Raw genomic sequence first — 21,856 nt, 5'->3', positions numbered from 1 at the left:
AGATATGATGGATGAACTTCTTCGGATGGACGCTGAGTTCTTTGTGAAAGGTAGCTATGCCGAGCATAGTACTCGTCCGTCCAATGAACGAACGACCATAGACCATGTGTTAGGTATCCATTGAGGATCTTTTCCTTATTCTTGCTGTAAGTTCACCATTGATATGTCTTTGTAGACATGATTTATATTGTAAAGCTGTCATCTCTGTAAATATGTATTATTTCTATTTTTGATCGTCAAGCCCCCGAGCCTTTGGCTGGAGCTTATATTGTTTTTTTATCCCGAAGATTTTTCTCTTATTGCGAGGAAATATATTTTGCTGTCGATGGACACGAGCCCCCGAGTGTCTAGGTTATGACGTTCTATATTTTTGTTGCGAGGTTTTTAGACCAAAGCAATAGAATTTTCACGAGTACACTATATTTATAGTTGTTATCTTCCGATATTCTATTTGGCGAGGTATTCTTGTACCAAGGCGAAATATTTTGGTAAGTCTGGTTTATCTGTATTGTATATATTTTGTAATTTAAAGGTACTGAGCCCCCGAGCATGTCGAAGAATAAGAAGTATATCTGCACTATCTTTATTATATTGCAGCACCGCGAGCCCGCCTCATTAAAAACCTTTCCGGCCCCACTCGGTGCCCCGAAAAGGAAAAGAGTGCGTCTGAAAACTCGCGGGCGTTTCAGTACATTGTATTTTTACAAAGGAGGACTATATTTCGACTCTAGGCGTAGAACCGCCTCGAGCTGTGCCACGTTCCGGGGTTTTTCTCGGGAACCCCTGTCTTCTTGTCCTTGATCCTGTACGCTCCTCGGTCGATGACTTCCGTGACGACGTAAGGTCCCAACCATGGTGACTCGAGCTTCTCAGTACTTTGCTGGTTGAGCCGTAAGACCAAATCGCCGACCTGGAAAGATCTGGGCCGCAATCATCGACTGTGGTAATTCTTCAGATCTTGCTGGTACTTGGTAACTCGTGACAGTACTTCATCTCGAGCTTCATCGAGTGCATCCATATCATCCTCCCGAGCTTTTCGTGATGTTTCCTCATCATACTCTGTTACTCTTGGAGAATCGTGCTCTATTTCAATTGGTAATACTGCTTCGGCTCCGTGGACGAGGAAAAACAGAGTTTCTTGTGTCGCCGTATTTGGTGTTGTTCGGATGCTCCACAAAACACTTGGCAATTCTTCTGGCCAGGTATGTCGAGCCTTTTCAAGTGGTCCCAGCAGACGTTTTTTAATGCCGTTGCAGATGATACCATTGGCTTTTTCGACTTGACCATTGGTTTGGGGATGTGCAACTGATGCGAAGTGCAATTTGATGCCTACCTCTGCACAGTATGCCTTGAACTCCTTCGACGTAAAATTGCTGCCATTGTCTGTGACAATGCTATGAGGCACTCCGAACCGAAAAACGAGGCCTTTCACAAACTTTATTGCTGATGCTGCATCTGGCGAATTTATTGGCTTCGCTTCTACCCACTTGGTGAATTTGTCGACAGCAACCAAGAGGTACTCGTATCCTCCTGGCGAAGCTTTGTGCAACTTGCCTACCATGTCGAGTCCCCATTGGGCAAAGGGCCATGACAATGGTATTGGCATCAGTTCTGCCGCCGGAGAGTGCGGTTTTGCGGCAAATCTCTGGCACGCGTCGCAGGTTCGTACTATCTCTTTTGCGTCCTCGATTGCTGTCAACCAGTAAAATCCTGTCCGAAAAACCTTGGCTGCAATAGCTCGACTGCTTGCGTGGTGACCACATATCCCTTCATGCACATCCTTTAGGATTATTCTTCCTTCTTCGGGTGTGACACACCTTTGCAAGACGCCTGAAATACTTCGCTTATATAACTCCCCTTTGACCACTGTGAAAGCTCTGGATCGTCGAATAACTCGCCTCGCTGCAACTGGATCGTCGGGTATTTCCTTTCCGAGGATATATGATATGTACGCTTGCATCCAAGGAACTTCTACCATCATCACAAGTTCTTGGTCCTCTTCGTCCTCCACGGCTTTTTTGAGAGACGCCGAGGTTTTTTCTTCTTTTGCTTTTTTCTGCATCTTCTTCGGCTTCGTTGATCTCTCCGCTATTTCTTCCCAAAATACGCCTGGCGGGATTGGAAGGCACTGCGACCCGATGTTTGCGAGGACGTCGGCTTCATCATTGCTCAATCTACTGATGTGATTTACCTCGCATCCATCAAACAGCTTCTCCAGCTCATTGTACACCTCCTTGTATGCTATCATGCTATCATTGACTGCGTCACATTGGTTCATAACTTGCTGAGCCACTAGTTGTGAGTCGCCAAAGATTTTTAGTCGAGTTGCACCGCAAGCTTTCGCCATCTTCATCCCGTGTATGAGGGCTTCGTATTCTGCTTCATTGTTGGATGCATTTGGGAACGTCATCCGTAGGACATATTTTAACTTGTCGCCTTCAGGTGATATGAGTATCACTCCTGCGCCAGCTCCTTCTACTCTCTTGGATCCATCAAAGTTCATAGTCCAAGTTCTCGACAGATCTGGGGGTCCCGTGTTTTGCAGCTCCATCCATTCTGCGATGAAATCTGGCAAAACTTGCGACTTGATTGCCTTTCTTTTTTCATACGTGATGTCCCGAGGGGAAAGTTCTATTCCCCAAAGGGAGACACGCCCTGTAGCTTCTGGATTGTTCAGTATGTTTGAGAGAGGTGCTTCATTGACTACTATTATCGGGTGTGCCGAAAAGTAGTGGCGCAACTTTCTTGCTGTTGTAATCACTCCATATGCTAGTTTCTGGTACTGCGGGTACCGCTGTTTAGAAGAAGATAAAACTTCACTAATGAAATATACCGGCCTTTGCACTCCATGGAGTTTTCCTTCTTCTTCTTCTCTTTCGACAACTAGCACCGTGCTAACCACCTGGGGTGTGGCCGCGATGTTGACTTGCTAATGTTGTGAGATTATGCTTGAGATAAATGATGCTTAGCTGTTATGTAAACAAGCCTAAATTGTTCTCCACAATTTTAAAGTTCCCTAATTGTTTGTTTGAAATACGATGATTCTGTTATATTATCCGTTTTTTCTGCAATATTACATTTCGGTTGGGTAATCGAATCAGATCACGACGACTTTGTCATATGTTTACACAAAATTAAGTGGTTGCATGTTTACTGTATGCTGGTTCGAAGAAGTTCAGTGGTTATTACTATGTGGTTTACCCATCAAGATTCTATAGTCGGGTTTAACCTATGTTCATGCAGCTATATGAGTTTGATAGTTCCTATTCTCCCTACTCTCTCTTTCTTGTAACAAAGTTCTGCTATGTTACCTTTTTTATTTCCATCAAAGGGTAGAACTACTCCTAAATTTCACATAATGATGTTCAACTGCGATTGGTTAGTATGGTAGAAGTCTCATAGTTTCATTTCCTATATTCCCTCCGTCCCACGTTGGGATGTATCTAGACGCCCATTGTGAGATGCACCACAACACCACCGACCTCCTTTCATGTGAGCTGGAGGAGCTGAAAGCCAGCCAACCCGTCCCCGTCTACTTTGTCACGCCCATTCCTCACCGATGCGGGCAGCTCCTCCCCCTTTTCTGACTTCCACTTCATCTGATGCCAAGGTGAGAACAGATCAACTTTTCAATTGCTGATGTAGATATGTTTCTTTGTAATTGCTTGACAATATGTTCGTCTGAAAAGAAGAGATAGAGTCATACGTGTGTGCACAAACGATTTACGTTTGTTTATAACTGAATTAGGAACACGGATGAACTGCGATGTGCTAGGAGAGCTAAAGGCTAGAAAAAACTAAATGATGTTCTTCCTGTACTATTAAAGGAATTTTGCATAAGGCGCCTGCTAGGAAAATATTAGTGAAAGCAAGTCACTAGCTATAATAAATAACCCTGTATTCCAGAAAATAAATGTTCTTCCTGTACTATTAAAGATGATTTTCTTTTAGTAATTGCATAGTTGTCCAGAAAATAAATACTCAACTAAGTTGATCTGTTTAGCTAAACTTGACCAACAATAACCACTTTTGTACTGTTAAAAGGTACACAAATGTTATCTAGAGTTAAATGCCTTTTATAATTTGATGGTCAGAGTTAGTAAGGCGACGAGAATCAATAGTCACATTAGCACCATTATGCAATAACATAGTTGATAAAACAATGTTGCAATTATCCAATTTACAACAAAAAAGAAAGAATCTGGCAGATTTTGATATTAGGGGATTCGGAGAGACTAACTTTAAGGCATAAAGTAAATTAAAAATACGAACAGAGTTATTAGCTATATTCTTACAAAGAATCTTTTTTAATTCAAAGTCTGCATTCTTTTTCAGATAGTGCAGCTATCTTAATGTGAAAAATGTACTATGTTGCCTCTTTTGCATTCCATGTTCTTGGATAAAGAACAAATACAGAATGTCTTGTACTCCATGCAAAATGTGGCTTTGTTTGACATGAATCACCTGAGATGAAAGAAAGATAAGCCCGGCAATATAAATGTTGAACAATTTCTGCCGCCACTTCAGAGCTTTCCTTACCTTAAGCGTAGTTGTTCAACTGCTGGCTATATCCTCCTTTCAGTGAAATTGCCTCTAGCCTTTTGAGGTTTTACTTCTAAATATTATTAGCTCTATCTCTTAGTTACGGTTTTTCTGTACATCTTCCTGGTGAAAGGTTCCATCCAAACGTCTTCCGCTGCCAAGATCAGACCCCAAGGTTGATATGCTAATGTTAGGACTGACTGGTTCGATTTCTGTTGAAAAGGTTATCTGGATACACATATCTTTTTTGGTCATATATCGTGTGGATTGGACCTCATATTTGGTCAAATAAATTTTAATCTCAGTTTTAGAATGTATATTCCTTCATGTTCTGATCTTAATTGGCTTATGTTGCCTTTAGGTAGGTCAGACTCCTGAGCAAGTTGTTTTACTTACAGCAGCTGCTGGTGGAACATGACAGTTTGCTGTCCATATCAACTGATGCTATTTTGATGCTGTTTGTATAAAAAAATTTATGTACTGCTCAACTACTCATCATCTCAACAGTTTATCTAGAAAGAATACTACAATGATTGAACGTGCCCCATAAAACTTGCCCGAGATAGCTATTTCATGCACCTACAACATGTATGTCCTCATGTGGCCATGCATTCTGCATGATATTTCTAGGATATTTTCTAGGTTCTCTCTTTTGTCAATATGTTATTTTTTTTTTGTTAAGCAACTGTTATTTTGAATTTGTACTGAGCCATATCCTTATGCTCTGAATGTTTACATATATATTATAGTTTGACTTGAAGAGTACCCTTGGTGGTTTAGTCATATTGAGTTGTGAATGTTTGGATCATAACATAAGTTGAATGTTTTGTTACTATAAAGTTAGCATAACAATGATATTTATTAGTGTAAAATGTGATTAGGGATCAAGCTGGTGAATTTTCACGGAACCATTGTAGGTTAAAAGAAATATCATCTTACGGTTGATTAAAGCTGCACAATAAACATTGGTCTCATAGGGTTGACTACTCGATCGATCTTCTTGAGGAGAGAGCCCATCACCTTGATGCGTTGCCCATTGAGAATACCTCCATGGACTATCTTGCATCTCTTATTCCAAATGTGGCAATGGTAGGCACTTTTTCCTCTATTTATCTTGCTCACATGTTTTGGATAGATCGTTGTCTCACAAGATGTATGCAACAAACTGCAGAATAGAATGTTCAAGTGCAGGGTCAAGATACATGCCATTGTACTAATCAGAACTGGTGGTTCTAGTCATGGCCAAGTACAGAACCCAACCAATCAAAACATATGACATATACACAAAAACAAAATAGCACCCTGCAAAACCTAAACGCTATTAGAAGAGGATGGCGCGGCAGAGCGCGCTTGGTCCATCTAGTATGAGTGCGTTCCTAAAAGCAACTGCCGGTTATAGCTGCCCAAGAATTATGTAGTAGACGAGGACGATCGGAAGAGCGATTAGAGTGCTAAATATGACCCTGCAATGGGGGAAAATATGTAAATAGAAAGTTAAATTCACGAAGACTTATGTCTGGTTCAAAATTTCAGATAACTTTTGTTTGGAAGATCATTTCAGATGAGGGTCTACATTTCAGAAAAAGAAAATCCAAAATTTCAGTCGGTACTGAAATATTTGTATCTTTATATTGCAGATTTGATTCAAAATAATTTCAGAGCAAATCAATATTAGATCATACTAAATAATTTAACTCCCCCAGCTCAATACAACTTGCTCCTTCTCTTTTGTTTTTTATAGTTATCTGTTTTCGTTACGGAAGTACTCTACCCTCGTCCCAAAGATAAGGCTTATTATTTTTTTAAAGTCAAATTATGTTAAATTTGACTATATTTTTACCAAAAATCATTAAGATGCAAGATACAAACTCAATACCATTAGATAGATAATAAAAAAAAAATTATATGGTATCTACAAAATATTATATGTGTTGATAGATTATTCTAAAAGTACGGTCCAACTTTAGTTGTTTGAGTTTTCAAAAAAATATAAGGCCTTAAAATTTGGAACGAAGATAGTAATGCAAAATGGAGCATTTTTTTTTATCTATATACCTACCGAATAATAAAAGCAAAAGAGTTTCTTGTTGGTCCATTTTTTACTACCCCTGAGGTTGGACGAAATTACGCATCTCTGCCATCGCCAAGTCAATTAAGAGAACGCTTCGTCAAATTTGTTCTTTCGTCCATCCACCAGAGCACCTTTGTTTCCCTGCCGCGTCTGATCCGCTCGTGTTCGTAAAGGATACCTATGTTTGTCAGACCTGCTCGTGTTCGTCAAGGATACCAATTGGTACTACCCCTAAATTAACTGATTTCCTATATATCTCTACTACTTATAAAGATACGGAGTTGCGTAGGAAAATAATCTCTACTACTTATAAAGACACGAAGTTGCGTAGGAAAATAAAATCTCAGCCGTCTATCCAACTACATTCAACAGTCCAGATTCATTTGTTCTCCCCGCCCCTTATCTCTACTACTTATAAAGACACGAAGTTGCGTAGGAAAATAAAATCTCAGCCGTCTATCCAACTACATTCAACAGTCCAGATTCATTTGTTCTCCCCGCCCCATACCCGAAAATTAGGTGATCTTCTATCCGCATCATCTCCGTCACGCCCTCTATCCCCGTACGCACGTGAAAAAACTAGGTCTACGAAAAATCAAAGCAATGTAATCTCGCCCTTGCAGAGATGCGTCGCCGCCTCCATGCCTGCCGCCTGCCCTTCCGAAGCTGCGCCGCCCCCTGGCCGCCGCCTCCATGCCCGCACACGCTTGCCCGTCGTCGCTGCACCGTCGGCTCCACGCCCACACACGCTTGCCCGTGTGGCCCTATGCCACAACCTCCATGCCCGCACCATCCTGCTCGCATCCGCTTCGACGGCGCCGCCGCCATCCTCCTGGCCAATGACGCCATACACGAGCTCCTTCCGCCGCAAGATCGACTATGCCATCTGAGTTCCCAGGTATCCAGCCTTGCGCCGCCGCCTCCGAATCTCCGATCCCCTCCTCCTCTTTTGATGCTCCGCGCATCAATAGTGCCGCTCCTTCGAGAGATGCGGGTGTGGATGAGCGCGGTATCCTTTGTTTGCTACCCGGCCACCACGGAGATGGAACCGCTGTCGGTGGCATGCCCTCCTTAGGTTGAACATGGACGCGGATATGATGGCTGGAGGAATCGTCGGAGGGCAGCGTAAGAGAAGCCAGGATGGGAGGGGAAGTGCGTACATGTCTTCCGCACACACCGTCTTGCCCTACTTGATGGTGTTGGATGGCTGATCTCCCGGTCGGACGAGGGCTGTCGGATGCTGGCTGATGTCAAGCGTCTCATTCTCCCAGGTGCCCTGCGTGTTGACCTTACCTAGCCATAGCTATATTACTTGATTTTTTGTGGTTCAGAGGCTCAGAGGATGTATGCTCAAGCTAAGTGCTCAAATGTGAAGTTGCAAGTAGATGCTTTATAAACTGATGAAGCAAAGATATGTATGCACATTGTTTAAGTCATCGCTAACAGAAGAGGGAAAAAGGATAATCTAGACCACATAGGTAGTCCACCGCTTGACCCAGACTGGGATAGGCGGATCAATCCATGGCGAGCAAGCTAGACCACCGCGGCCTGGGAGTGGCGTTACCCCGCGCGCCCACTCGGGTATATACGTACGGATTCTCTGGAAAAACGACCTACAATCGCAAGAAGCCAGGCAATTGAACAGCTCAATCGATCAAGCACCTCAATGGATCGATGAATTAGCTAGGATCCTCCTACCTAAGAATTCCCTGCACAATTGCACGTGACATGATGATGCTCTCGCTGCCATGGCGTCGGCGTGAGACTATACGGCGCCGGCGCCGGTGGCCGGCTCCATCACGGAGGGGCAGGAGGAGGCGGCTGCCTAAGAAGAGGAGGAAGTGCTCTTCGGCTCGGATGACCCCCAAGGGAGCGGCCAAGGATGGTCGTGGTGACCAACATGATCGAGTGCATCAGGATTCAGGAATACATCAGGGATAGGAGATGAAGAGCCCGGTGTTCCTACGAGTCGCCTCCTTGAGTTTCAGAGAGGACACAGCTGCCACATGGGTCAGATAGCTTCTAATAATGTTGTCTCCAGAAAACATGTTGAGAGAGTGGATGAATTAATCAGCTCTAGCTGTCTGTAGCGAAAACGGATGTAACACCACATCCTGGTAGATAAACAGCACGCATGAACCCATAGTACCATGGTTTTGATGTGTTTGAAATTAATTAGGCCTGAAAACTGAAAACTGGATAATTCTAACTCGGCTGCTCACATCATATGAGAGGAAAGATGAAGCAATCGTGCAAGTATAACACGCCACGTGATTATCTTGTGGGTCCCTCCAGCCCCTCGATCCCTCCCCTCGCCGCCGTCGTCGGAGGTGTCGTCGGGCAAAGCACGCGCGGCATGGCGGCGGCAGGGGTTTCAGCTGGTCGCGACCATGGGGGGTGGGGGCGCTCCTGGTCTCTCTTGTAGTGGTGGTGCGAGGTGTTGGTGGCCGGAAGGCGAGGCGGCGGCGGTGGCGGCGTGGCCGGATCTTGGCCCTTGGGGCCTGGAGGCGGCCAGGTCTGCTGCGCCTTCTCATCCGCGAGACAGGCTGCTCCACCCGCATCACATGGGAGCCGGGGTAGCGGCCCCGGGCATGGCGGCAGCAACCTCCTCCCCGGAGGGGGATGGCCTCGTTGGGATCTGGGGTGGGGGATCTTGGGATCCCACACAGATCTCCGGCGGTGAAGATCCAGTCGACGATGAGATTAGGGTGACGGGGCAGCCGGTGAAAACCGTGCTTCGCTCTCGGGCTTGGAGGACGATGGCGACGTCGCTTAGCGTCGTTACCTTGTCGAAGGCATCGTCTTTGCTTGTCTCGTCACTACACTCGGCGAGTTGGAGATGTGCGGCTTCCAGTGAAAATCGTGCTCCGACCCTGGTTATGGCGGGCGATGGCGATGTTACACGTCATTACCTTCTTGAATGCATCTCTATCGCAACCTGCATCTACCCACTCGTGCTGCTCCGGGGGAAACCCTAGATCTGGGTCTCCCGGATCGGACGATGGCGGCGCTACCTGCGTCGTTCTACCTATTGGGGCATCGTTTTTGGAGCAGCTACTGGATGTTGGCGGATATTGGTGGAGTGGTATCCATCTACCACATTGTTGGCGCTGAGTCTCGGTGGCATGGTGCTGCAGGGTATCAACGACGGATGCGGGGTGATGTATGCGTGCAGGATGGTGGAGCCGGTGGAGCCGTCTGGCGTCATGGTGACATCGACGGCGGGTCTTGCAAGGTTAACGCGATGATCTCTCTTGAACATGGAGTCGAGGAAGACGGTGGTAGCAACTTCTATGGCGTGTGCGTTGGCGTGTGCTGAGAGTCTGCTTGACTGGATGTGCTTCTCACCTGCTATTCGGCGGCTTAGGAATGCATTTGGTTTTTTTTGGATGATGTGAGTTGGTGTATTGTCACCCTCTTGATCCCAATATAGGTTTAGCGAGCTGGCTTCGAGGTTGATCTTTTATATTGTTTTTGTAAGGTTTTGTGAATAATCTAATAAAAAAATCGTGTGCATCTTTTGGATGCAAAGCTGGGGGTGATATTTCCTCCATTTCGATTTTTTTTTTTTGCAGAGATCAACAAAGTAGGTGTCAGTACTCCGCTTCAGATCAGCAAATGCATATGCATGCCCTGTCTATAACACTATCATAGCTACTACAGTTTTGAGGATAATGCCTACCGCTCATACTTGAATTGTTGTATCTTTTGACTGCAGAAATTAATAACCTTTCCGGTAGATGCATATAAATTTTTTACAGTTTGTCAACTTCACCATCTGCTAAGAAATTCAGTCTTATAAAAAACTTAGCCTGAAGTTTATATACAACTATGCTAATCATTAAATCAAGGAGGGGTTGTCCAGTGGCCCACGGTGGTTTATATGAAGACGGCATGTTTCCGTCCATCATTGAATACTCTAGCTAGGGATATTTTGTTTCTTAGTCGTTCGATAACAAATATTTATTTGTTCCACTGAATTTCTTGCGATGGTAAAAGCTTGGTGAGGAAAAAGTTATGCGAGCAGAATATTTGTAAATTTACCGGTTTAACCACTACCAATGTCTGATTTTTTCGCATGATAAATAGATTTATATACTTTTGACGAAAATGTATGATGTTTTATTGCAAAACTAAATTACATGTTACCTTATGAGTAGATGTACTACTTTCCTGATATCGTTTATTGGTATATAATTGTTTAGAACAGTGAATAGTAGCTTGTGTAATACGAAATATATGGAATAATAAGACTAAGAACATTTAGTTTTGAATAATATTTCAAAATTTAATGTTTTTTATCACGGTGCAACGCATGGGCAATTTTACTAGTACAGTACTTATTTCAGATGATTCTTGATTGACTTACCCGGTGCAAAGAATTGCGGCATGGAGATTGTACTCTTTGGCGAAGACGAACGGCACGATCCCCATTGGTATGGCGGCCTACATATATAGCAGCAACATACCACGTACGTAACCGCTAACTTAGTGGCTGTCTTGGAAAGATGAACCACGAATGGCACTGCCGTACCGACGGGGAGAATTAAACGTACTTGGACAATGGCGATGCGCAACAGCGTGCCTCGGAGGCCGACGGCGGCGGAGGCGATCGCCATGACCGCGGGGCCGAGGAGGAAGCGGACGGCCATGGTGGCAGCCGTGACGGTGTTGCTGCCGGCGATGATCTTTGGCTGCATGGCCATGAAGAGTCCCAGGCTGAACATGGCCATCCCTAGCCCCGCGTCGGAGAGGATGGAGATGGAGTTGGCCACGATGGCCGGCATGGTGATGTGGAATCTGCAGCAAACATGCATGAGCGACTTCAGCACGATCGTCAATCACAGATGCATGGGCTGATCGATTGACCGTGACATCATCGGAGGGTCCAAGGAGAAATATGAGTTACTACCGGAATTTGATGAGTGACCAAGTAAGGCCGAGGACGCAGGCATACGTGTTGGGGTTCCGTATAAGCCTGCGCCACACCATCGGCAGGATCAGCCGCAGCCTCACGCCAAACGGTGGCGTCGTGCCGCCGCCGTCCTTGGCCTCCACCGTCGTCGTGCTGCCCTCCTGCACCACGGTCCCGTCGGCCTGGCTTCCGTCGACGTCGAGCGACACGACGTCTGGGTCGACGCACACGGTGGCGACGCCGGCCGGAAACCTCCCCGCGACGAGCAGCCGCGCGGCGCGGAACTCGAAGAGGAAGATGAGCATGGTGTACCAGACGATGCACTGGAGCACGACGAGCTGCACCACGAGGTCGGCAGCATGCGGCCCGTACATGGGGGCGATGAGCGGGATGCCCACGACGAGCGTGTTGGGCAGAGTGGAGAAGGAGAAGAGCGTGATGGAGCAGTCCAGCCCGGCCAAGGACGAGGGCGCGAGGCGGCACCAGACGGCGAGCGCGGCAAGGACGAGGAGCTTCTGGAGGGTGTCGGCCGCGGCGAAGCGGATGTCCATGGCGTAGAGGTCGCTGGCGGAGATGACCTTGAAGATGAGGAGCGGCACGGCGAAGACAGCCACGAAGCGGTTGATGCCGCCGCACTGCTCGGGTGTGATGACGGCCCACCAGCGCACGGATCCGTAGGCCAGTAGCATCGGCACGTACAGCGGCACCACGGCGGACATCACCATGTACAGCTCGTGCCACGTTATCATCGCGCCCACGTACGTACACGACCTGCCGGGCCGGAGTGGTCGCGCTGCCGGCCGGGGGCCAATCTTGGAGCACTGAAACCGGCGTGGATTTGCTTGCGACAATAGCTTGGTGCGACAAACCCAGATACTAGTACTACAAGGAAGAGTGAGTGTCAACCCCACGGCCCACGATCGTGACCTCCTCTCCGGTCTAATCGGGGGCACCAAAACCAACGATTTTGGTCATTGCTAAACGGATTTGCTAGCACACAGGAAATCGCTGGCGATCTTCTCGTCTGATTTTGAGTATCGAATTTGCCAGTTCTGCTCTGATTTTGAGTATCCCATTCCCTTTATTTGTCTCACATCCCTTAATTTCCGTTCCATTCTTTTTGCCGCGCTGTTTTTTTTTTTCCAGCGAGCTGGTTTGCTCCTAGCCAGGTGCTTCTCCCGCAAATGCTCCTTGAATAATATACATTTTCAAGCTGAGACAATATTTTAATTCTCTTCCTGGAGGGTGGAATTCAATCGTACAAAAATAGGCTAGCAAATATATTGGTCGGTGATTATGTTTCACAAGTTATGAACATGAACAACACACGTTATGACCCAACGTGAGTGCCCCAAGCTTCATGCACTAGCCACCACAATCAAAAGTCCAAATAGATAAAAAAAGGCTAGACAATCCACTAATCTCATGCACTATTTGCAATGCTTTGTTTCATGTTGACATCAATAACTACTAATGTTTGTTGTTTTTGAATAAATGGACCAGGGACTATTATCTCACTGTGCGAGGGACTTTGACACTGTGTTCTCAATTGATTCACTTAATTACAACGATTGAAATTTAGGATGATTTTGGGATATCAACTTTAGAGTTGGAATTCGGCCAATCCAATTAACCATTATGTGCCCTTTTAGAGAGTGTCACCCATAGAGCTGGACTACACTTGTTCAAAGGGCCTAAAGAACAAACCCATATGTGCAGTTACCACTTCCCCTGCCACTATCTACATAACAAAGTGGGAGCCCTAGCCCCACTTCCCTCCCCCTCAACCTATCCCCACCCTGCCACACTTCCACCACTCTCCATGCAAAGGCACGATACAAACAACTCAATTAAGTTTTAACATCGTCTCCTATTAATTAGTAGGCGAATTCCATGCTTCGGATCTTGGCATGCCCTTAAATCCGTGTTAGATCTTACGCCCTTTTTGAACCAATGTTGGACTACTCCACTAGTGATCCTGATATGTAGATTTGCTCTCCGTCCTATCTACACATCCCGTTTCATCTTGTTCACCCGGACCTATATGCTTGTTTTTGTGTCTCCCTATTAATCATTGGCGTTTCCCTTTCATATCTGCGTCAATGTCGCGTCAGCTTAGGCATGCGCAAGTTGGCGCACAAATGCAAGGTGCTAATGACGATGATGTCGTCATCTAGCCAGATGATAGGATGTAGTTCAACTACAACAACACTATACATAACTTGTGTAAAATAGAGAGACCCTCAATAGAGAGGGGCTCAAGCGGCTCTCTTATTTTTTTCATTTTTATTAGCATAGATTTGCAAGTTATGTAGGTCTGACACTATTTGCAATGTTTTTTTTCCATGTTGACATCAATAAGTACTAATGTTTGTTGTTTCCGAATAAGTATACTAGGGACTATTATCTCACTCTGCGAGGGAATTTGCTATTGTATTCTCAACTGATCCGCTTAATTGCAACTATTGAAATTTAGTATAACTTTGGGCTATCAACTTTAGAGCATCTCTAGCAGAGCCCGTAAAAACGCGAGCTGAAAACCCGAAGTTCAATTCACCGAACTCGTGTTTACGGGTCGAAAAATATTCTGTTTTACAGTTTTGGTTTACGAGCTCTGTTCTGCGCCAGCGGCTTCCGAACCCGTAAAGGCAGGGTTTATCAAATAATTTGCATATAAATCAAAGCAAATGGCACAATCAAATGCAAACAACTCATCCATAGTTCATAGTGCAGACATCAAATGACACAAATCATAGCAAATAGTTCATAGTTCACCATCTCCTCTCACGGCCGGCATTAAACCGAGGTTGGCCCGCCGTGACCATCATCGCCACCACCTCCATGAGTCACCGAACCACCACCACTTGCCTCTTCATGAGCTAGTCTTCGTCTCTCCATGATCTCTGTCGAGGCCTCCTTCCACCACTCCATTTGTTGCTCATTCATGTCCTTCGTGTTCATCATCATGATCTCCCTCACTTCAGCCAATAGTTGCTTCATTGTTTTGTCCTCTTCACATTGATCCTCATCTCCTCCAACTTGGCCTTGGCAAAACTCACCTCTTTATTCTTCTCGATGATGACTAGCTTGGTCTCCAAAGTCTTGGCCGCTATCACCTCCTTGGAGTTCATCATTTGATCAAACTTGTCCCTCAATAATGCCGCCTCCCCCTTGAGCTTGAGCCTCTCTTTGGCCTTCTTGTTTCCCTCCGGCTTGTCATTGTTCTGGCCCTCCTTCTTGTCCTCGGTATCGTCAGTGCAACCATTGCAGCTTTCTTGGGTGCTACTTCTTTGTCCCTCAATTGCCACTTGGGGAGGTGTTGAAGCACATCAAAGCAATGGTGCATGGTGAAGCTCTTGCCCTTGATGCCGGCAATGTCTCTGTACCTCGCATCGGCATTGCGGTCCTACATTTGCAAAACCAAACTCAAATCATGAATATGTGGTCACCAAAGCGGAACTAAAATTGGCAATGAGAGAAAATGCACTCACATATTCGTCCACAGTTGCGCTGCTTGAGGATTGGACACCACTTGATCCATTGTTGCTGCACATGGCTGCATGCCGGTTTGATCGCGTCCCAACGTCCTTGGAGGGATCAGTACGTGCGATCGACAGTATGGCGAATCCACGACATCAGTTTATGGAATTTGTCCTTGATGCGTTGCCAGTACCGCTTCCCGGTTTGATCGATGTCGGAGACTGCGTCCATCCCCATGGAGGCCCAAGCTCGGCACAAGGTCGCGTACTCTATTTCCGTGTAGTTGTTCACCAGTCTCTTCTTCCTCTTTCCGTCGGCCTCGACCTCGACCACACCATCATCCCCTTCATCTTCTTGCCCTTCTTCCCCTTCATCCGCATCGTCCACATCTCCGCCCATCCTAGCGTCGAACGGAGCGAGCCGGGTAATGTTTACGTCGTCCAACATCTTCATGTACGAGGTGTTATCGTTCCTAACAGTACGCGGACTCAATATCTACTCGCAATGAAAACCGACGAAGAGTTGTAATTTGTACCCTGTTGACCCATCGTCGAGCACGTCCTGGGCGACGTTCCCAGTGGCTTCCGGTGGTGGCGGCGGCGTTAGCAGGGAGGGGACCGGAGGAGCGGCGCCATGGCTCATCGACGCCTTCACTTTCGTCCTTTTGGGCACCGGCTTCTTCGGTTTGGCGCGGGATGCCTTCGGGACATCAGCGCTGGCCACCGCGACACCGGCTTGCGGGCCACACACGTTCCCGCGTGCAGGCGCTTCACCACGTCCGTCGATGGGACCGTGCCAGCGAAGTCCGCGGGGGTCGCGGAGTTCGCAGGGGTCGCCGGGGTGGTTGGTGTAGCAGCGGAAGCTCCGGTGACCGCGAGAGAGGGTAATGGGGCCTGCGAGCTAGCAACGACGGCCGACTGGGTCGATTCGAGACTCATGGTGGAGAAATCGGACGATGGCGGTGCAGAGGAAGGTAAGGGCGCGTAGATCGGCGGCGGCGGTTGGGAGGAGGTGAAACTTCCCTCGCGCGCAAACTAGGGATTGTGTTCGGGCTGCGTTCGGTTCGCTCCGTCAGCCCCTACAAATACAGGCCGACTATGGGTTTCGGTCTTGGCCCGGATTTTTTTTCAGTTTCGCCTGGTTTACTGTAACTGATCGGCGCCATTTTTTAGCCCGAACCCGAAAATAGATGGTTAATTTTTCGGTTTTGACCCTTTTACGGGATGCTCTTAGAGGTGGAATTCAGCAATTCCGTGGGCAAGTACCCATTATGGGCCCTTTTAGCAAGTGTGACCCATATAGCTGGACCGCACTTGATCAAAGGGCCTAAAGTACCACTTCCCCTCCCACTATCTATATAACAAAGAGGGAGCCCTAGCCCCACTTCCCTCTCCCTCAACCTATCCCCCCCGCCGCACTCCCACCACTCTCAATGTAAAGGCCCGATACAACCAACCCAAGTTTAACACTCGTCTCCTGGTAACCATTATTATTCCACATAAGAAATCCATTAAAAAAATACAATTAGATTAGCTCTTCATAGACAAACTTGGGGTTTGCGAGCCAAGGTAAGATCGGCTTGGGGTCATGGGACCCTTTTCTATCAGATAGGAGGGGCTCTTATTGGTAGGCAAACTCCATGCATCGGATCTTGCCATATTCCCTTAAATCCGCGTTGGATCTTACGTCGTTCTTGAAGCAACGCTGAACTACTCCGCTAGCGATCATGATCTGTAGGTTTGCTCTCCGTCCTATCGACACATCCCGTTTCATCTTGTTCATTCGGACCCATATGCTTGTTTTTGTGTCTCCTTATTAATCATTGGTGTTTCTCTTTCAGATCTGCGTCAAGGCCGCGTTAGCTTAGGGATGTGCAAGATGGCGCGCAAATGCAAGGTGCTAATGATGATGATGTCTTCATCTAGCCTTAAGATGCCATGATAGGATGTAGTTCAGCTACAACGACACAATATACATAATTTGTGTAGAATAGAGAGACGCTCAAGCGGCTCTTTTATTTTCTCATTTTTATTAGCATAAATTTACATCAACCCTTGAATGAGATCAACTGGTTGGAGAGTAATTTGAGGTAATGGAATAAAAAAATTAATCTTAATAAAGTGAAATCTCTATTTAAAACTTTGAAAGAAAAAACGATGTTTTTTTTTTTGAAAAAAAGAGACATTTGACATATCAAAAGTTTGTGTGATTGGGGTACCACCATTGTTATGGTTAACGTATCATCATTAGTTCATGTTAATTTGATTGATAAAGTAAACTTAAACTAGGTATTAGATTTTCAAATATCGGCCATTATTTAATCATCACGAGTTTTGCTTGGCTGCTGGCCGGCATGAGATGAGATGCAACTATGCAAGAGGATGGTTGGGATGCACGACCTGATTTACGGGAACATCATACTAGATAAATTAAGTCGTGAAGCCAAAGTGATGTGCTGCAAAAATTCCTTCCACCAGGCAAATGGCAGGAACGCAGCGGGTGCTAGTGCTCTGCCGCCTTTCTACAGCCTCCCGCGCCGACCTCGCCGGCCGCTTCCGCCTCGTCGACTCCTATGCCTCGCCACTTAATCTCGAAGCCTTCCTCGCCTCGGTAGCTGCCGATGACGACCCACCGCGTGTGGCCCTCGTCTCCGGCTGGGGGAACGTCCCCGTTGACGCCGGGTTCCTGGACGCCGTCCCATCGCTAGAGTGCGTTGTGACTGATAGCGCGAACGTCAGCCACATCGACCTCCACGAGTGCGCGCGCCGCGGCGTCGCCGTCGCCAACGCGGCCGGGGTCTACTCGGCCGACGTCGCCGACCACGCCATCGGCCTCCTCATAGAAGTGCTCCGGCGCGTATCGGCGGCCAACGGCGCCCGACGTTCCATGCTCGGCGGGAAACGTGTCGGCGTCATTGGCCTCGGTAGCATCGGAGCGGCCATCGCAAGGAGGCTCCAGCAGGCGTTCGGCTGCGCCGTGTCCTACAGCTCCCGTCGCCGGAGAGACGATGTACCCTACCGCTACTTCTCCACCGTCCGCGACCTCGCCGAGCACTCGGACGCGCTCGTCGTCGCGTGCGCGCTGACCACCGAGACCTGGCACATCGTCGATGGCGCCGTACTGGACGCCCTGGGGAACAGCGGCGTGCTGGTGAACGTGGCGCGCGGCGGCAACGTTGATGAGGCGGAGCTGGTGAAGGCGCTCGCGGAAGGAAGGCTCGCCGGCGCCGGGCTAGATGTGTTGGAGTACGAGCCTAAAGTGCCAGCTGAGCTGATGGAGATGGACAACGTGGTTCTCACGCCGCACCAGGCCGCCTTCACACCGGAGTCAGTGGCCGACCTGCACCGCCTCATCGTCAATAACCTCGAGGCCTTCTTCGCCCGCCAGCCGCTGCTTACGCCCGTCATCGCCTCAACATCCTAGTAATCCACCAATATATGTATATGGCCAAGAAGATTGCTGGGGAAAATGAAGGAACGTTATTCATGACGGGTTTTTTTTTTCCGGGTTTCTAACAGATTTGGTTCTGGAGATTCAAGAAATTGCAAACACACACCTTGTGAACACTCGTATTGTTTCATTTTTTTCGAAATTTATATAAATTTAAATTTGTTAAACGACGAGCACCCTACCTAGTGTCGTCTTCATGTCTGTTAGCGTCAGCTTATGTTTTGTTTTAAGGCAAGTACAATCGGAAGCTCTTATCCAGGCGCTTAGAGAGGAAAACAAAAGATCAATTTAAATGATCATTGAAGCGCCTGCCCTACCCAACCCTGGACGCTAGTGGCAGATGCAAAATTGCCCGGCTGCTACTGCTGCATGCTGTTCTGGCTTCGGGTCGTACAGGTGAAAAAGGAGTAAGCGCCTGCCTCCTCTTTTTGCGTCGATGCTGCTTAGGCGCTAGGATTTTCAACCATAACTGTCCATCGATCGGGATTAAGATCCTGGCGCCAGCGCTAAGCGCCCGGCATTGTGCATGCCCTTAGTTTTCTTTGGCCCGCTCCTCGTCCATGAATGAAAATGTAAAGTTTGTACGAGTATTTTTTTTCCAGAGAACTAAGTTTAAATAGGTGTCCTTATGCTATACATTTGGCACTACGGTGGATTTTTTTATAGAAAAAAGTAGTTATTATTTGAACGTACCCGAAAATGATAGTTGAATTGGTTAAAATAATCTATTAACCAACTACTAGATTGATTCAGGGTGTGTTTGGTAGCTCGGGTGAGTTCAGATATTCTCATCTCAACCTAGCTAGAGTGTCTATTTCTTGTTTGTTAGACTGGGTCGGGCCATCTCAGCACTGCCGAACACATACAGAAAACGCCTCTCAGCCAGGCCGGGTGGAGAAGCTCAAATCGAGCTTCACAACCCGACCAAGCTGAACTCAACCCGCAGAACACTGTAGCAGGCCCCGCGCGCCCCCCTCCAGACCTCCACCTCCACCCCCACCTCAATTTCTCCTCATTTCCCCCCATCGTCCTCTCGCTCCAACCCACCTCCGCCGATGAGAAGCTCCCGCTCCGGCCCTCCTCCCGCCCTTCTCCTCTCCCGACGGCCGAGCAGTAGCATGGGACGTCGAGCAGAGGCAGGAGCTCGCGCCCGCACCCTCTGGTCCGCGACCGACGACTCGAGCCTCCTTCGCCGGCGGAGCAACCGAGCAGGATGCGCAGCTCGGCCTTGCCGCGTGATACGTCTCCGACGTATCGATAATTTCTTATGTTCTATGCCATATTATTGATGATACCTACATGTTTTATGCACACTTTATGTCATATTCGTGCATTTTCTGGAACTAACCTATTAACAAGATGCCGAAGTGCCGGTTCTCGTTTTCTGCTGTTTTTGGTTTCAGAAATCCTAGTAACGAAATATTCTCGGAATTGGACGAAACGAAGACCCAGGGGCCTATTTTTCCACGGAGATTCCAGAAGACCGAAGAACACACGAAGTGGGGCCACGAGGTGGCGACACCACAAGGCGGCGCGGCCCGGGGGGCCCGCGCCGCCCTATGGTGTGGCCCCCTCGTCCGGCCCCCGACTCTGCCCTTCCGCCTACTTAAAGCCTCCGTCGCGAAACCCCCGATGCGAAAAACCACGATACGGAAAACCTTACCGAGACGCCGCCGCCGCCGATCCCATCTCGGGGGATTCCGGAGATCTCCTCCGGCACCCTCGCCGGAGAGGGGATTCATCTCCCGGAGGACTCTACACCGCCATGATCGCCTCCGGAGTGATGAGTGAGTAGTTCACCCCTGGACTATGGGTCCATAGCAGTAGCTAGATGGTTGTCTTCTCCTCATTGTGCTTCATTGTTGGATCTTGTGAGCTGCCTAACATGATCAAGATCATCTATCTGTAATACTCTATGTTGTGTTTGTCGGGATCCGATGGATAGAGAATACCATGTCATGTTAATTATCAAGTTATTACACATGTGTTGTTTATGATCTTGCATGCTCTCCGTTTCTAGTAGAGGCTCTGGCCAAGTTTTTTACTTTTAACTCCAAGAGGGAGTATTTATGCTCGATAGTGGGTTCATGCATGCATTGACACCAGGACGAGTGATGAAAGTTCTAAGGTTGTGTTGTGCTGTTGCCACTAGGGATAAAACATTGGCGCTATGTCCGAGGATGTAGTTGTTGATTACATTACGCACCATACTTAATGCAATTGTCCGTTGCTTTCCAACTTAATACTGAAGGGGTTCGGATGATAACCTGAAGGTGGACTTTTTAGGCATAGATGCAGTTGGATGGCGGTCTATGTACTTTGTCGTAATGCCCAATTAAATCTCACTATACTTATCATGTCATGTATGTGCATTGTTATGCCCTCTCTATTTGTCAATTGCCCGACTGTAATTTGTTCACCCAACATGCTTTTATCTTATGGGAGAGACACCTCTAGTGAACTGTGGACCCCGGTCCATTCTTTTAATACTGAAATACAAATCTGCTGCAATACTTGTTTTACTATCTTCTCTGCAAACAATCATCTTCTACACAATACGGTTAATCCTTTGTTACAGCAAGCCGGTGAGATTGACAACCTCACTGTTTCGTTGGGGCAAAGTACTTTGGTTGTGTTGTGCAGGTTCCACGTTGGCGCCGGAATCTCGGTGTTGCGCCGCACTACATCCCGCCGCCATCAACCTTCAACGTGCTTCTTGACTCCTACTGGTTCGATTAAACCTTGGTTTCTAACTGAGGGAAACTTGCCGCTGTGCGCATCACACCTTCCTCTTGGGGTTCCCAACGGACGTGTCAACTACACGCATCAAGCAAATTTCCGGCGCCGTTGCTGGGGAGATCAAGACACGCTGCAAGGGGGTCTCCACTTCCCAATCTCTTTACTTTGTTTTTGTCTTGCTTTATTTTATTTACTACTTTGTTTGCTGCATTATATCAAAACACAAAAAAATTAGTTGCTAGCTTTACTTTATTTACTTGTCTTGTTTGCTATATCAAAAACACAAAAAAATTAGTTTACTTGCATTTACTTTATCTAGTTTGCTTTATTTACTACTGCTAAAATGGCCAACCCTGAAAATACTAAGTTGTGTGACTTCACTAGCACAAATAATAATGATTTCCTATGCACACCTATTGCTCCACTCTGCTACTACAGCAGAATTCTTTGAAATTAAACCTGCTTTACTTAATCTTGTCATGAGAGAGCAATTTTCTGGTGTTAGTTCTGATGATGCTGCTGCCCATCTCAATAATTTTGTTGAATTATGTGAAATGCAAAAGTATAAAGATGTAGATGGTGACATTATAAAATTAAAATTGTTTCCTTTCTCATTAAGAGGAAGAGCTAAAGATTGGTTGCTATCTCTGCCCAAGAAT

At 47.0% G+C, this 21,856-nt stretch overlaps 2 protein-coding genes across 2 annotated transcripts; one reads left to right on the top strand and one right to left on the bottom strand.

Annotated features, from left to right (window-relative positions):
• Positions 1–5,935: 5,935 nt before the first annotated feature.
• On the bottom strand, positions 5,936–12,277 carry LOC124664045 (probable auxin efflux carrier component 3b). The gene is made up of 4 exons (XM_047201652.1): positions 11,526–12,277; positions 11,170–11,413; positions 10,983–11,059; positions 5,936–6,005 (listed from the first exon to the last, which is right to left on the bottom strand). The coding sequence occupies exons 1-4, from the start codon at positions 12,275–12,277 to the stop codon at positions 5,936–5,938; spliced, it is 1,143 nt and encodes a 380-aa protein (XP_047057608.1).
• Positions 12,278–17,489: 5,212 nt separating this feature from the next.
• On the top strand, positions 17,490–18,431 carry LOC124664044 (glyoxylate/hydroxypyruvate reductase HPR3-like). Its single transcript, XM_047201651.1, has one exon. The coding sequence runs from the start codon at positions 17,490–17,492 to the stop codon at positions 18,429–18,431; it is 942 nt and encodes a 313-aa protein (XP_047057607.1).
• The last annotated feature ends 3,425 nt before the right edge of the window (positions 18,432–21,856 follow it).

The sequence above is a fragment of the Lolium rigidum genome, chromosome 6 (assembly GCF_022539505.1).
Source record: "Lolium rigidum isolate FL_2022 chromosome 6, APGP_CSIRO_Lrig_0.1, whole genome shotgun sequence".
Classification (NCBI taxonomy): Eukaryota; Viridiplantae; Streptophyta; class Magnoliopsida; order Poales; family Poaceae; genus Lolium; species Lolium rigidum.
This window is presented reverse-complemented; position numbering and strand designations above follow the sequence as displayed.

What these genes read in the sequence shown, in the direction of transcription:
- LOC124664045 (XM_047201652.1), bottom strand. Translation starts at nt 12,277, where the DNA reads ATGATAACGTGGCACGAGCTGTACATGGTGATGTCCGCCGTGGTGCCG. An exon ending in TGGTCACTCATCAAATTCCG is followed by an intron (nt 11,414 to 11,525) that starts GTAGTAACTCAT and finishes TGTTTGCTGCAG; the next exon opens with ATTCCACATCACCATGCCGG. An exon ending in GCCGCAATTCTTTGCACCGG is followed by an intron (nt 6,006 to 10,982) that starts GTAAGTCAATCA and finishes CCCCCATTGCAG; the next exon opens with GGTCATATTTAGCACTCTAA.
- LOC124664044 (XM_047201651.1), top strand. Translation starts at nt 17,490, where the DNA reads ATGGCAGGAACGCAGCGGGTGCTAGTGCTCTGCCGCCTTTCTACAGCC.